The 16,054-nt window shown below is 47.5% G+C and overlaps 1 protein-coding gene across 1 annotated transcript in view; it reads right to left on the bottom strand.

Moving 5' to 3' along the window:
- Positions 1-16,054, bottom strand: part of Aknad1 (AKNA domain containing 1) — a 34,432-nt gene that overhangs the window by 10,835 nt on the left and 7,543 nt on the right. Inside the window, exons 5-6 of the mRNA XM_057794237.1 lie at positions 8,944-9,071; positions 1,021-1,118 (exon numbers count right to left, since the gene is read on the bottom strand). Of these exons, the coding sequence (XP_057650220.1) occupies positions 1,021-1,118; positions 8,944-9,071 (226 nt within the window). The remainder of the gene's footprint in view (positions 1-1,020; positions 1,119-8,943; positions 9,072-16,054) is intronic.

Raw genomic sequence — 16,054 nt, 5'->3', positions numbered from 1 at the left:
AGCACCCTATTGATATGTTACAATACTGGCCTTATATCCCTACAGTGCAGTGCCATTGGGAAAAGAAAACTCCTGGTAGAAGCATTGAATTTAGCAAGTGTTCAGTCCATGAAGTCAATTATTTGAGGGTTTATTTATGTGTGTGAGTGTGTGTATATGCACACGCACATGCAAATGTACATATGCACGTGTGTGCTCAGGTGCCCATGGAGACCAGAAGAAGGCATTAGATTTCTTGTGAGCCTTCGAAACTTGAGTGCAGGGAACTGAATTCTAATCCTCTCTGCAAGAGCAGTAAGCGTTCTTCAGCGCTGAAACACCTCTTCAACCTCCATAGCTGCTATCTGAAAACACACCATCCTTCAGGAGGCCAATTCAGAACCACGTGGGACCTTCCAGAATGCTGAGTGGCAGGCAAGGCTCTGGGAACAGGGAGAATGCTCACAACCATGCTGTGTCAGCTCTCTGGCTTGCCCTTCCAGCTCGGCCATGAGAATGGTTGGTTCTACAGATGGTGGCAGTCCAGGAGCTGCCTGAGAAGGCAGGCGTCTTGGTCACCTCTCTGCCACTCTCAGCAGTTTGACCAGAGTACGTTTCTCCACTTTACACTGTCTTTGGAGCAAGGATCTTATGACTAGAGTCATTAAGTCCCACATACACACGCCCTCTTAACTGCTCTCGCCCCCAGCTTCTTTCGCTTCTGTGAAATGTTCGTGAGTGAACCAGCAACCCCTCCCACGGGGCTGGTAACCTTACCAGTGCAGTTGTGGGTCGTGCCCAGAGCCTGACGAGAGGCAGAGGGTCATCTAAGGCATGGATTGGCACTCCACTCTGCTTACCCACTTCTTAGTTAAATGGCCCATTACCAGTTCTTCACGTTTTGAAAAAAGGAAAACAAACACCATCCTAGTCAAATGCCAGGCTATGATGATAGCAGGTGGCAAGTTGGTACTCACTGTGGGCAGACCGCATATAGAGAGACCTTTAATGACAATGTGCACCCCAACTCCTCCAACTTACTGAGAGGCGAATCTTGGTGCAGTGTTTTTTCCTGAGTGGTACTGGAAAGCTTTCCACAGTTGGCTCTTCTGTGGCCCCCTTTCTCCATTTTCTGTTTCCTAGAAAGAAAAAGGAAAGGAAGGAAGAAAGGGAGGAGAGGAGAAGGGAGGAAGGAAGGAAGGAAGGAAGGAAGGAAGGAAGGAAGGAAGGAAGGAAGGAAGGAAGGAAGGAAAAGTAAGATCTCAAAATTATAGCACTGGTATGGGTAAACCGAAGTGTTGAATTTCTCTGATATCCCCAGGCTGAAGATAGTTCCGTGGATAAGGTCACGTGTCACCAAGCCTGATCCCCACATCATGGAGGGAGGGAGCTGACAGCCAGAAATTGACCTCTGACCTCCACATATATGCCGTGGCACATACACACACACACACACACACCTTTAACATGTAAAAATAATACATAATTTAAGAATAAATTTGCAGTATAGAATCATAAGAATTGGTGTTTTCTTCATAATACTATGTCAAAATCAGCTTTTTGGGGTTTTGGGGAATTTTTTTTTAATTTTTCAGACAAGATCCAGACATTACTAGTCCTGACTTGCCAGTAGCAGTAATTCTGCCTCTGACCTCCAGAGTACTAGGACTTTAGGCCAAGCCACCATACCTGTCTCAGAGCAGTTCTTGGCTGAAGAAAAACCGTGCTTACATTACTACTGGGTAACATCGCTCTTACCATAGCTCTAAGTACAAGCTAAACAGAGTCCAGCAAAGCGGGTTTTGTGTACCTTGAGGGGCTAACGTTAGGCTGGGAGCCTGGCGTTCACTTTAATAGCGTACGGCCACCAGGGGGCGTCAGAAAGACACAAGTAAAACCAGTCTTTCTCGAGCCGGTGTAGTTTCAACCTCCTTCCACAGGGATTCTAACGCCTCCAGAAGACTTTTAATTACTAACAGCTCCTAACAGCGTGCATGCTCAGCCGGGGATACATTAACAAGCCTTGGAGGAAAGTGTGCGTTCTACTGTGAAAGGAGTGGCGTCCAGGACATCCTGGTGCAGATGGGACAGGATGGCCCAGGGCTGGTTAAAGAACTTGAAGCGTTGCGGAGCAAACACATGTCCCTCCTAAGCCTGCTAGCAGTGAAGAGGGGACCCCATTTGGGGTTCCTGAGGTTTGGACCGGAAAGCCAGGCCCTTTCCAAGCCTTTCCTCCGCTCGGAAAAACATGCTCTCCTCCTGAGTCACGTATTTTCTCACACCCCATTTTCTGTCTCCACCCTCTGCCTCTGGGGCCTGTGAACATCTGCTCTCCGGCTGGAAAACTTGGACGTGGTTCAAGCGAGTACAGTCCAACGCAACGATCGCATTTCTCTGCTGCTCTTAGACTCCTCTCCGCACTAAGATCCTCTGGCCAAGCAGAGCGGCCAAGAGCAAGTCTGCTGAAGAAGGCAGTTTCTCAGCCAGACAAAGAGGCTAACACACACTCTCCGATCCCATATCCTGCATCAGAAATAGCACACGGATCTAATCCACATGGAAAGTAGAAAAAGACAAGGGCTCCTGAGTAAAATGGGAGCGTGGGGGATCATGGGAGAGGGGAGAAGAGGGGATAGGGAGGGGAGCGGAGAAAAATATATAGCTCAATAAAAAGAATTTAAGCCGGGCAGTGGCGGCGCACGCCTTTAATCCCAGCACTCGGGAGGCAGAGGCAGGCGGATCTCTGTGAGTTCGAGGCCAGCCTGGTCTACAAAAGCTAGTTCCAGGACAGGCTCCAAAGCTACAAAGAAACCCTGTCTTGAGAAACCAAAATAAATAAATAAACAAATAAATATTTTAAAAAAGGAAACAGCACATGGGGATGTGAATTCATAGGTCACACCAGCCTATTTACAGTTAGATAATTTGCTATTTGTGCCCCATCAAACTTCACAAAGAACACAACCCACTGATGATAGTAATTTGAGACTTTTAACGAAGATCGTGCAGCCTTAAGTGAATAATTCCTCGGGACTATCACGGAGGTTACCCAGATAGATTCCTCAGGACTATCACGGAACTAGGTAGACCAGGCTGGCCTCTAAGAGATCTCCCTGTCTCTCCTAAGACTGAAGGTGTGTCACCAGGCCCAGCAATCAAAATCTTTTATAAATGTCAAAATAGTTCATTAGACCTAATAAAAACCTTTTTTTAAGGATCCCACATCTGGATTGCTACTTAATCCAATACACTAACGATTAAAAGTCTGTTCTGGCCAGGTCAGCTAGCTTCCGTGGCGCCCTGTGCTTAGAGAGCTCAGAGGTGCAGCCCATCCCAGGCAACGCACCGGCCTCTGCAGCCCAACCCCACGCTATTTCTTTATCTAGGGGCAGAAACTTAAAGCAGGTGGCTCCCGCGAGGAGCGCTTTCTAACAGGAAGCTACAGGCCTCCGGACCTGCTCTTATTGGAGCTCATTATGGACTTAAATAGTGGTTGCAAAACAGCCCCTCCCTCCTTGACTCTTGACCTTTCCAGGTAAATCAGCTGAGCTTTGCACTCGGAGGCGGCGCCTCTCCTAACTGATAGAGCTACAAACATCCTGAAACCACACAGGCCGGCTGCTGCTCCAATGGGTGTTCCAAAGCGTTACCGACTTTCCACTAGGGTCTTATGGCTTGCAGCTTGTTAATGCTGAAGGATTTCTTCCTTAGGAATTCAAAGGTCCTGCCCTGAGAAGAGGAACGCGGCTTGTTTCCCAGGAGATTGGGGTGGGGGGGAGCTCAAGTGAGACCCAATAAGAAAGACCCTGTGTGTGCGTGCGTGTGTGCGTGCGTGTGTGTGTGTGTGTGTGTGTGGTAGTCACAGGAATGCGTGTGTCCATGCACTTAGAGGCCACTGCTCTCCACCTTATGGTCTTGAGACAGGGTCTCCTACTGAATCAGAAGCAGGAGGGGGCTCCTAGTACACACATTCCTGCTAATGCTAGGGATACAGAGATCTTTGGCCATGCCACACTTTTCATGGAGGTTGGGGATTTGAACTCAGATCTTCATGCTTGTACGGTAAGTATTCTTACCCACTGAGCCTTCTCCCCAGCTCCAGGAAAGATTTTTGCTCACCCCAGATAGCCTGCAAATGAGAGCTACTCTTCCGTGGACCGTAATGCCCCAGCCAGGCAATGTTCAGCCTGCAGACCATGGTGTGCATGCTCTACCTTTGGAACGCTCACCAGAATAGCCTGGAAAGCTAAAACAAACGGCTCCTACCAGACCACCCCTCCCAGTGCTGCTGGCACAGTAGGTGGAGTGGGGGCATGCCCATTATTTTAAAAACTTCCGCAAGGATTTTGATGTTCTCTGCAGCAAAGAACAGGCAATGGCAGATATTCAAGGTTGGGGGAGCCCATCCCTGAGAGCCAGGCTTCTGTAGCTAGCCAGCGGCTTAGTTTAGGCGCTATCATCCATCCTCACTGGAGTTTTGAAGCCATCTTCAAGAAGCCCTCGCCCACCAAGAAGCGGGCAACAGAAAGCACAGTGCAGATGGTGTGGAGTGATGTCTGCACAAGCCTACCTTCTGCAGACACTGCTAGGATTCTCCCGAGTCACAAAGCACAGCCTGGCAAGCAGCTCAGACCTGGATAACCTCGCCACATCAGGACCAGAGACAACTGCCAGGCAACTCTTACAGACAGGAAGTGGGCCCGGGGGACCGGAGGAAGGAGTGCACCCTTAGCTCTGATGTCTCTCACTGTGGACAGAGCCTCTCGTGCCTGGTTTGGGGAAGGGAAGTTTCAGTCTTGGTTGCGCTTCTTTCTTCCTCCAAACATATTTTGAAGTCTGAGTACACATGAGAGAGAACACTTTCCCTCCCCACCCCACCTTATTTTCAAAGGCCCCCATCCTCCACCCCAAAATGAACAGATTTGGGAAGTTGTTGGGGTTTTCTTTTGTTGCAAGGATGGAGTGAACCTATGCCAAGCTAGTAACCTGCAGCCCTACCCCAGAAGACGCTTTTAACTATTTATTTGGAATGTACATTTATGTGTGTGTGCGTGTATGTGACATGCCACAGTGTATGTGTGGAGGTCAGAAGACAAATTTCAAGAGTCACTAAAAATGACATTCCACCTTGATGAGATGGGTCCCCCCCTCTTGGTTCTTTTTTTTTTTTTCTGTTTGTTTGGTCTTTTGAGACAGGGTTTTGTGTGTGTGTGTGTGTGTGTGTGTGTGTGTGTGTGTGTGTGTGTGTGTGTAGACCAGGCTGGCCTAGAACTTGCTCTGTAGACCAGTCTAGCCTCAAAAACTGATCTCTCTTGTTTCTGTAGATGCCCTGTGTAGTCCAGGGTAGCCAACCTGCCCGGGGAACTGTCTCCACCTCCCATCTCTCTGTAGGAAGGCCACCCCATCCGTCTTTACACGTGAGTTCCATGGATCAAACTTGAGCCGGCAGGCTCAGACAGCTAGCACTTTTACCCAGTGAGCTATTGCCCAGCCTCTAGAAGAGAATTTTAAAACCAGTCTGACCACTGAGTCCTCCAGGTCAAAGTGGTATTTTGGTTTAGGTTTTTGTTGTCCAAAGAAATATATTCATTCATGAATTAAGCCAAGATCTGGGGACTGCTGATAGCCGGAGCGATGGGAACACCCGTGAACTCCTTAAACACGTGATCGCACAACTTAGCCACAAAGGCCGACAGCACCTGCCATGTAGTGTGACTGTGGTCTTAGCCTTCATGAAAACAGATCATAAATGGCCCCTTTCCACCCTTATAAACAATGCTGACGCAAGCATCACTGCACACGTGGGTTTTCCACCTTTTGAATTACTTCCTGGGGAAACATCTGGGCCAAAGGTTTTGCGCGTGCTTGTGTGTTGACACACGTTTGTCAGACTGCTTTCTGCAAGTTTTGCGATTGGATTACGCAGCTGCCAACAATGTGGGTGGCTCAGCTTGACCACACCTTTCTCGCTACCAGAAATTATCACCTGCAAATGTTTTCACTAACTGAAAGTAGGGGGAGCGAGTTGTGTCCATTAGCATCTTTTTCAGCATCACAGGAGGTGAACGTATCTCTTGCGGGTTCTTTAGCTCTCTGTCCTCTTCACGGCTTCTCAGATCATATCCTGTTTGCTCATTATATTTTTTGAAGGGCTTCAGTACTTTTTCTTTGTGGAGAGAAGCAACCACAGTACCTGCAGTTTTCCTGTTGTGTCCCAGAAGCCTCTCGAGCACCCTTGTCTGTGACTCTGTCATCCTGGCTTGATTGTTTACTATACAGGGAGAACTTGACAAGGCCTCAGAGACTAAGCTGTTGAGCTGTGATTTACCTTTCCAGTGTGACTCATGGGCGTGTGTTCTTAACCCCAATTCTGCTTCCTTGTCAGAGCCCTGGACAGAACAAAGATTTCCCCACCAACAATAGATACTCTTCCCATTTTCCCAACTGGCTGACTTTAAAATAATAACTGCAGTTTTGGCATTAGATACAGGGTTGGTGTCTCAGAAACCGAGTAACCAATAAACAAAGGAACACTGGAAAATATCACAAAGGGTCAAACAGAAGCAAACAGGGAGATACCAGTTTTTACTTCCAGAAAAGACTGTCTGGGGTGGGCTGGAGGAGGAGAGCCTGGCATTCCCATGGAGGGGTGGGTCCTGCACACTGGCACCCACCTGCTTCATGAGAAGGTTCACTGTGCACCGTATGATCCATTCCCTGCAGTGCTGGGATGTGGTTTAAGAAACTAGTCCGCTCTGGACAAAAGCCGGCAAGGGAGATGATGCTACGGACAACAGGCGTATGAAGTGCTGTGCAGAGACTGGAAGGCTACCCACTACACTACAGAGATGATCTTTCTCAGAGAAACTTCTTTTTGACAAAGTGTCTTGCCTTGTATCTCTAGCTGGCCCAGAACTCATTATGTAGACCAGGCTGGCCTCAAACTTGTAGCAATCCTCCTGCCTCTGCTTTCCAAGTACTAGGACTACAGGAATGTATTACCATTCATGGCTGGGAACTTTTCTCTATACTTTTACCATTTTCTGAGTACATTACTTGTTTGTTGTTTTTTTTGAGACAGGGTTTCATATAGCTCAGGCTAGCTCCTGGTGCCCATGCCTCTGCCTCCCCCATGTTGGGATTGCAGACATGCACCGCCACACCTGGATCTCATATTTACAGTTCCCCTTCCATTTCCTTCCTGTTTTCTTTTATTATCTTTTTGTTTTTATTATATTTTCTTTTATTACCACTAAGATCACAGAATCGTCCCCGCACTTAACAGTTAAACTCCATTTACAGTGGCAGGACAGAGACGTCCTCAAACATTTTGGGAGACCTGGGTTTTATTATCTTTCTTGTCATTTGTTTCATGCATGTCCTACCTTTCTAAAGCATTCCTCCTTCGTAGAAGTCTTTATAAACCAGCAGAATTATTGTATTATTATTTTTATGCCTATTACAATTAGTAATGGTTGATTTCTGTCAACTTAACACAAGTTACAGTCATACGGAAAGAGGAAATCTAAATCGAGAAAATGCCTCCCTCAGATTGTCTGTCGGTAAGTTTGTGGGGCATTTTCTTGATTAATGATTGATGTGGGAGGGCCCAGCCACTTGGGATGGTGCCATCCCTGGACAGGTGGTCCTGGGTTATACAAAGAAGTAGGCTGGGTGAGGAGAAAGCCAGTAAGCAGCCTTTGCCCGTGGTCTCTGCTTCAGTTCCTGCTCTGACTTCCCTCAATAATGGACCGTGACCTGTGAGGTCAAACAAACTCCCTCCTCCTCACGCACACACACATTGCTTCTGGTCATGGTCCTTATCACGGCAATAGAAACCCAATCTTGATATAGACCTGGAGTATTTAATTCAAGTATTTCCCACTCATCCACAGTGAAATAATCTCTAGAACCTGGTTCCTCAAATGCTCAGACCCACATGGGAACCGGCACCGTTGATACCACCTGGGAGCTTGCTCTAACTACAGAAGCACGGGCTCATATCAGGCCAACTGAACCAATGCCCACCTTTCAATAAGATGCAGGGATGACCCCTAGGTCCAGTTACCCCAAGTCTCTCCAGGACTGGAAGCGTGGGAAGCATTAACTACACCAGCGTCACCAGCTCTAACATCAGGCTGCCCAGGAGGTACAGAGCCTGGAGCTGAGGTAGAGCTCGGTGCTAAGTGGGTTGAGGATGCTGGGGCCCTGGGGACAAGGAAAGGAAGAGATGGGAGAGAGGTAGAGAAGAGGATGGGAGAAAGGGAAAGAGATAAAGAGGAGCGTGAAGGAAGAAGGAGAGGGAAAAGCACATGAGCCAGTTCATCTTCACAGTCCCAAGGTCCATCAGATTCAACAAAAGGGTTTCGGGATTTGACGGTTTGGGCTCCGTGCATCCTAACCCTGTGCTTGCCTCCTGAACCACATCCCCAGTCTTTTCCAAACGTTTAAAAGCTTGAGGCAGGTGCTCATGAAGCTGCCCTGGCCCGGAACTCACTCTGCAGCCTGGGCAGGCAAGTAGTTAGAATTGCAGGCCTGTACCACAGGCCTGGCAACAGGAATTTTAACTAAGGAGCCAACAGGGTGAGCTCATAGGATCAGAGCAGCCTGGTGGACGTTCGATCCATTTAGTCCCGGGCAACTACATCCATACTTGGTCTATTTGGGTAAGTAGGTTTGTTGCTGTTTGCTTTCTAAATAAAAAGGAAGAAGAGGGAGTGTTCACATTCATGTTAATTTCTGAACCTCCTTCTCCAGCTGGTGAAGGGCTCGTGGGAATTTAGCTCAACGCTTCTGGGCCTGTAGAAGGAGCCATCTATGGGACAATGTTGTGTGGATGTCCTGCAGCTACGCAACCTGTGCCATTCTTCGCTGTGTGGGGCCCTTGCCCTCTGCCCCTGGGCCCCCGCCCCACCCACTTCAGGCTTGATACCGGGTGGTGGAGGCTCCCGGGAGAGGACTCACATCTTTGGGGCCAGCTCTCTGAGCTCCTTGGAGGTGACCTCCTGTGGCCCTGCCCTTGGTAGCCCTGTCACCTCACTTCTCCGTGAGCTCCGGGGTCCCGGAAGACAGTCAGTGTGCTCCTTGGTCATCTGCAGGAACACACACAGAAGGAGCCATTAGGACTGCAGGCTATAGGAAGTGATTCAATCAGCTCAGCACCCAGACACCACAAGGTGCCTGTACCTCCTGTCTCTTCACCTCGCTGGGATCTCACCTCAGGACTTAGTTCAAATGCCCCTGGCCACCATCTGTCCCTGGGACGCTGGCCTCTCACGCTTCACTTTGGTCATACCCCATTATTTAATGGGCACGACAAGCCAACACCCAGGCCATAGGCTGACTCTGCTCCCTGCCCTATTTTAAGTACCTTACATACATTAGCTCATCTAAACATGCTAACCACCCTGCCAGACAGGCACTGTTATCCCCATTTTCCAGAGGAGGGAACTGAGGCCCGAAGAGGTTACATAACTGCCCCAAGATCACAAACCTGATAAATGACAGAACCAATATTTGAACCGAGGTGGCCTGGTTTCAGAGTCATGCAGAATGTTTTATCACCCCTCAAAACTCTTTTATCATTCTGCAAATATTCTGATTCAGTTTGCGAAATATGACTCTTCCTCAGAGAGGCGTAAGCACAGCCATGGCAGGCGATTTTCTGTTCTATACTATATTCCTAGAAAAGCGTCTGGAGTTTCCCAGTAACTGCTGTAAGAATGAATGAGTTACTGACTGAATGGTCTTCTAAGTAGACTCTCTCAGGACTACTTGTTGGAGTATACAGATGCCATCACTACATTAACCATTGCTGTGAACTTAGGACCAAATAAAGAGCAAATGCAGACTTGTTGGGCAATGGCTGGGTTTACTCAGGCTCCACCCACTGCTAACTCAGGATCAAACCCAGCAGCTAACTCAGGTTCAGCCTCAGCGGGGTACCATACCGCCAGCAGTAGCATCTTGGGTAGCACTGAGACCGTTGCTAAATCCAAAGGGCTCTGGGCTTCCCATACAGAGCCCCCCACTCCATGTCAGATATTTAGGGTGCCTAGGCACAAAACAAGTCAGACTCAGGCTAAGATTGCACAAAGGCTGGAGCACGGAATCCTGCTTGGAAGGGGTGTGAGGGCCGGCATGACAACGGCGCAGGTGCTGTGCCCCTAAAGCTGGCCTTGAATGAGTGAGAGTTGCCCAGGACGCAGGTGCCTGGAGGAGGCAGACACACATCTTTGGAAGAGTTTGCACTTATATAATATCTTGGCTTTTGCTGACAAACGCTTCATTCAGATTTTGAATATCTGCTTCAGGCTGGGTCTTCAATGCTGCATGAAACCAAAGAGTCTATCAAAGGCAATTATTTAGATGACTCAGTTTCTCAGAATTTTGATGTCGTCTGAATTGTTCTGATAATTGAGAACAAAAGGTTGAGTCGGGTGTGGTGGCTGATACATGCACTCTGGGAGGCAGAGGCAGGAGAAGCACGGCAAGTTTGAGGCTAGCCTGGTCTTTGTGACAAGTTCTAGGGTAGCTTGGACCACATAGCAAGACCCAGTCATAAAAAAATTAAACACAAGGGCTGAGAGCACACTCAGCTGCTAAAGAGCCTGTGGGGTAAAACACTGAAAACCAAAAGGCATAGGAAGCCACCCTTGGGTTGATTCCCAAGCCAGCATGAATAGCTAATCCGAAAGATTTAAATTTGCAAGAGAGAATACAGAAGAGGACTTACAGGAAATCATTAGTTTACTGAACTTGGTTTCTCTTTTGTTTTTGTTTTGTTTTGTTTTTTCATTTAAAAGGAAACTATAGGGAACTAGAGAGATGGTTCAGCAGTTAAGAGCACTTGCTGGTCTTCCAGAGGACCTACGTTCAATTTCCAGCACCTACACCAGGTGCCTCACCTTAACTCTAGCTCCAAAGGGATCCTATGCCTCTGACCTCCCACATTGCCTACACTTGGGTTCATATACCCACACACAGACGTGTGCACATAATTAAAAATATTTAAAGAGGCAGCATAAAATTATGAGGAAAAAAACTTTATCCAGGCATGATCCACAGAAGTTTTTTTTTTTATTCCCAAAAGAGTTAGTGGCTTGTCATTTTCAGGAGAAGCGTTGAATCCTAAAGTAATAGTGTCTCAAATATAAACACTTGAAATAGCTTCCAATCATGAAAAGCTGGCTCCATTTTAAATAATATGACTCATGAGGCTTTGGCAAGTCAAGGATTAAAACAGAATCCAGCAAGCCCGTGAACTGGGAGTCTACATGTACGTAAATGCCGTTTCTCCTGGCGCCACGTCAGGCTGTTGTGTTAGCTCATCTGAGGTTGAATATGCCACATCCAGGATGACTGGAGAGCACCGGGGAGGAGAGGGCCCAAGCGCACTGACGTGCATCAGCTTTCCCCTGAATGTCCTCAAGTAGCACCTCCAAGCTGAAGATTACACCGTCCACTTCTTGAGTAGAGACTGATAAGCCGGCGTCTTCTGGGCTGTATAGTCAGCTATCAGGCTAGGGACAACATAAAGAGGACCCTGGGCTGTGTTATTCAAGTTGCCCGTATTCAGGCAGGAAGGGAAATGCACATCTGCCCCGAGTAGCATCCTGTTTGGAGTTTTGTTCCAGCAATCCAGACTCCAGCCCTCACTCCCTGCTTCCAACATCCCTACTCTACCCTGGCAGGATTAGCCTTGCTTCTCTGGACTTGATGATGCCAAGGCCACTCACGTTTGCTTTTCTTATACAATTGTTACTTGGTATGTGTGTGTTTCTGTGTCTGTGTGCAAGTGTGCCACAGCACTTGGGTGGAGGTCCAAGGAGGGGAAGCTGACTCTCTCCTATCTGTAAGTCCCAGATATAAACCCAGGCTTAACCAGCAGGTAAACTTAGGCCTTTACCTGCTGAGCTGTCTGGCCAGCTGCTAGAGAAGATCCCCGTTTCTCACAAGCTGGATGCTAGGTCTTTCTGCAGAGCTGTGGAAAGGGACCCCAGTTTTGCACTAGACTCAAACCTCAGGGAGCATGAGAAGCCATTGCTTTCTCAGGGAGCCACATCCCTGCCCCCACTCTCACCCTGATTCTGAGGAAATAGTTGTCATGTGAATTTATAGGAGGGGAAATAAAAAGCTGCACCCATTCCAACAAACTTGTTATGAATATATGTACATATTTATATAAGAACACACTTTCTCCAACACTCGCCTAAATAGCTTTGGATTAAATAGGAAATTTTAAAAATGGAGGATCAGGGCTGGTGAGATGGCTCAGTAGGTGAAAGCATTTGTTCTGCAAGCTCAACAACCTGAGTCATCATGGGAAATGCCAGACGCATGTGGGGGCGTACAGCTGTAACCCCAAAACACTTGTGGTAGGAAGGGATGGGGGAAACAGAAGAATCATCTAGAACCTTCAGACCTGCTAGGCAGAGGTGGCACACGCCTTTAATTCCAGCACTCGGGAGGCAGAGGCAGGTGGATCTCTGTGAGTTCAAGGCCAGCCTGGTCTACAAGAGCTAGCTCCAGAACAGTCTCTAAAGCTACAGAGAAACCCTGTCTCAAAAAAAAAAAAAAAAAAAAAGCAAAACAAACAAATAAACAAAAAAAACCCACAAAAAACAAAAAAATAGCCTTCAGACCAACTGGCCTGGACAGTTGAGGAAGCATGAGGAAGGAGAGAATCAGCACCCAAAAGTTGTCCTCGATTCCACACGCATAGCATGACACACACGTATGCATTCATACAGAAGCACATGTGCACACACACACACACTCATGAAATTAAAAAACATAGAAATTGGGGACAAGCAAAGACCATACCTTAAGACAAAGAAGTGAGGGCTGGAGACCCAGGTCAGAGGCTGGGTGTTTGCCTAGGCTATCAGTGACCTCTCTGGTGCTGTGATAAAACGCCATGACCAAGACGACTAACAGGAGGAAGGACTTATTTGGGCTAACAGTTCCAGAGTGACAGAGTCCATCACGGCAGCAAGCCGCAGGCATGGCAGCTGGCACTGAGAGCTTACATCTTCAAATGCAAGCATGCAACAACAACAACAAACAGTGACCGGGAAGTGACTCAAGTCTTTAAACTCTCAAAACCTGCTTCCAGTGACATGCTTCCTCTAACAAGGCTGCACCTCCTTAATCTCCACAAACAGAGCTACCATTGGGGAACCAAGTGTTCATCTACATGAGCCTACAGGGGACATTCCCATTCAGATCACCTTACCTAGCATACACAAGGCCCCAATTCAAGTCCAGCGGGAAGGACAAGTTAGGTTGAGAGCAGGGCCCCTGCCAGGTGGAATAACGTGGGAGCGCAAGGACATCTGTTGAGATGGTGACTGACGAAAAAAGACTTGGAGTATAGGAAGGATATTTGGGGGGAATTTATGATCTTTTCTGTAAAATGGACAGTAAGATTGTATTCTAGAAATATCAGGGAGAAGGGACTGATGAGGCAAGCTAGTATCTTGATTACAGATTCTTCTGTTAATGTGCAAAAAACAAATACCTATAGGATTTATCCTCATGAGCAAGACGTATCAGATCTAGAATTATTTTTGCATATTAGTGTGCATGTGTGTTGCTAGGTAAGCACACTGTCACTGAGATACATCCTATGTTTAAAATCTATTTATCCACTTCTTGACTTGGATGGAACCTGGTGTAGCCCAGGCTGGCCTGGAACACACAGAATAGTTGAGAATGACCTTGAACCACTAATCCTTTTGTCTCCACCTCCCAAGAGTGATGGGTGTGTGCAACTGTACCTGCTTTATTTTGATTTTGATTTTGAGACAGGATCTTCTGCAGCCCAGCCTGGCCTTGAACTCGCTCTGGAGCCAAAGCTGGCTTTGAACTCCTGATCCTCTCATTTCCACCTCTTGAGTGCTGAGATCACAGGCAGGCAGCACCACACCTGGCTTCCAAAGCTAATACGGTTTTAATAACAGCACAGCTGCTGAAGAAGCAAGCAAATACACAACAAATTTGCCAAATTCTCGCCCCTGGGGAGAGACATTAGCTACTTTAGCTATTGGGCAGACCTCTGCTAAGGTTCTGCATTCTGAAAGACCCTGACGTTGCTTGGGATGCATTGCTGTATTAGCCCACATGAACCTGAAGTCCCTGGCATTGCATGGGATGTTACCCATTGCCGTGTCAGCCCACATGAGGCTGAGAGCCCAGTTTGAGCTATCGGCCTTGCTTGTCCTGATGTGGCTTCAAATAAGTGTAAGGAAAGGCTAGGCGCCTCCCTTTTCCCAGTGTAGAGAACTTCTCCCATATATGGGATATAATTGCAGCTCAAATCCTTTTGATTTATATTCATACCAGACACTGTGGTCGTAGCTAGGATATAAATAAACATTGTATAACTTTGGTCTCAATGTGGACAGAGGCCTGTCTTGAAAATGGCTGCCAAAATGAGAGATTCCTTGGGAAACAAATGCACGTACTCTATCAATTTCCTTATAAAAGCAGAAACATGTGGCAAATATCCTTCCCCTCCAGGAACAAAAATAAAAAAAAAAACAAGCCTCTGGGGAGAAAACCAGTATTAAACCCATCGCCGCTGGCTAATTGCACAGCATTGACCAAAGGTAGACGGCTTTCATTTATTTTTCTAAAAAGTAAAATTGTGCCTCAGGGGAAAATACCTCAGGACGCTATTTCCAAAATCGTTAAAATATTTTGGCATCCAGAGGCCCTGTTAAAATGCTGTGAGTAGAAAAGAGCTGAACTTGACAGATATTAAGTCTACTCAATGGAGTCTTTCAATTCATGCCAGGAAATTAGTGAAACAAGCTTAGCCCGGAGTTCTGGAATGAGTTTTAAAATTATTTAGAGCGGAGAGAGAAGAGAATGACTCCACGGGAAAAGTGGAAAGCTCAATAGGAGGGTGAATCCAAGGGTCTAATGTGGCAACAAAGGCCTTTGTCTGACTTTAAGCTTCAGCGTTTTCCCTGTCCTCGGGATCTATGGCGGCTCACCCGCAATCTAAGCCATCTGTGGAATGGGTGTCGTGTTTACGTCATGGAGTTGGAAACCCGTGAAGTCAAACTACCTTAAGTCGCTTCCATGTGAGCACGCTCCATAGACTGTAGCTGCCGTTGGTGCTCATTCCCATCCAGATAGAAATGACTGGGCGTGGAGGCAGAAGCAGATGGAGCTCTGTGAGTTCGAGGCCAGCTTGGTTTGTACAGCAAGTTTCAAGGCAGCCCGAGCTATATGAGACCCTGTCTTATAAAAAAATGCTGAAAATGAATAAACATGACTTTGGAAACTATTGACTATTGAGTGTACAGATGGCTGGCCTGATGGTTGTTTTTCCTTCTTCCTACAGCCACTCTCTGTCTTTCTCTGCAGGGGCTGGCCCTGGCCCCACTGCATTATCAGGACCCTTCTACCCTGGCTTCTATTGATTTTAGCCAAAGGAAGACAGCAGCAGGAGAAGGGAGTTGGCTAAAGATGAGGTGGAAGCCCCAATTTCTCTGATTCTCCAATTGTTGTGCCATCACAGACAGATTGGCTGTCTCCTTCTACCAAAAGCCACAGAATATCTCAGCTACTCCTCCAACTGCAGCTCTTCCCTTCAGCCCCAGGGCATGCATTTCCTCTGCTCCGTCAGGCCTGGGGGTGAAGTAGCTCCCCCTATCCTTCCTGGGCTTCCCTTAGCCTTGCCCAGGCTGTTGTAAAGCAAGGCCTTTATAAGCTCTCAGTTACCACATTCAAGTCAACCATCTGGTCCCTGCCAGGAAGTGACTGATACTGTGAGTCTCACAGACATCCCTGGAAGGCGGAAGGGATAAGACAGGTCTGACCAAGGTGAGGAATGAGGGGAGGCTAACAACTGTGAGGGAGAGTATCAACATGGGGGTAAGATAGAGTTCACAGTGCACATCAGTGTCCAGAAGACGGACAGACACTGACAGCCACAGGCAAAAAATGAGGGCTAGCCATTAGACTCTGAGAGGAAGCCAGCAGTGTAAGCTGTGAGGGGGGTGAGGTGGTCAAAATAAACAGAATACAAAGGGAAGAGACGGCAGGCATAGTGGTGCATACC

The sequence above is a fragment of the Chionomys nivalis genome, chromosome 18 (genome assembly GCF_950005125.1).
Source record: "Chionomys nivalis chromosome 18, mChiNiv1.1, whole genome shotgun sequence".
Taxonomy (NCBI): Eukaryota; Metazoa; Chordata; class Mammalia; order Rodentia; family Cricetidae; genus Chionomys; species Chionomys nivalis.
The sequence above is the reverse complement of the archived record's forward strand: the minus strand, read 5'-3'. Positions and strand labels throughout refer to the sequence as shown.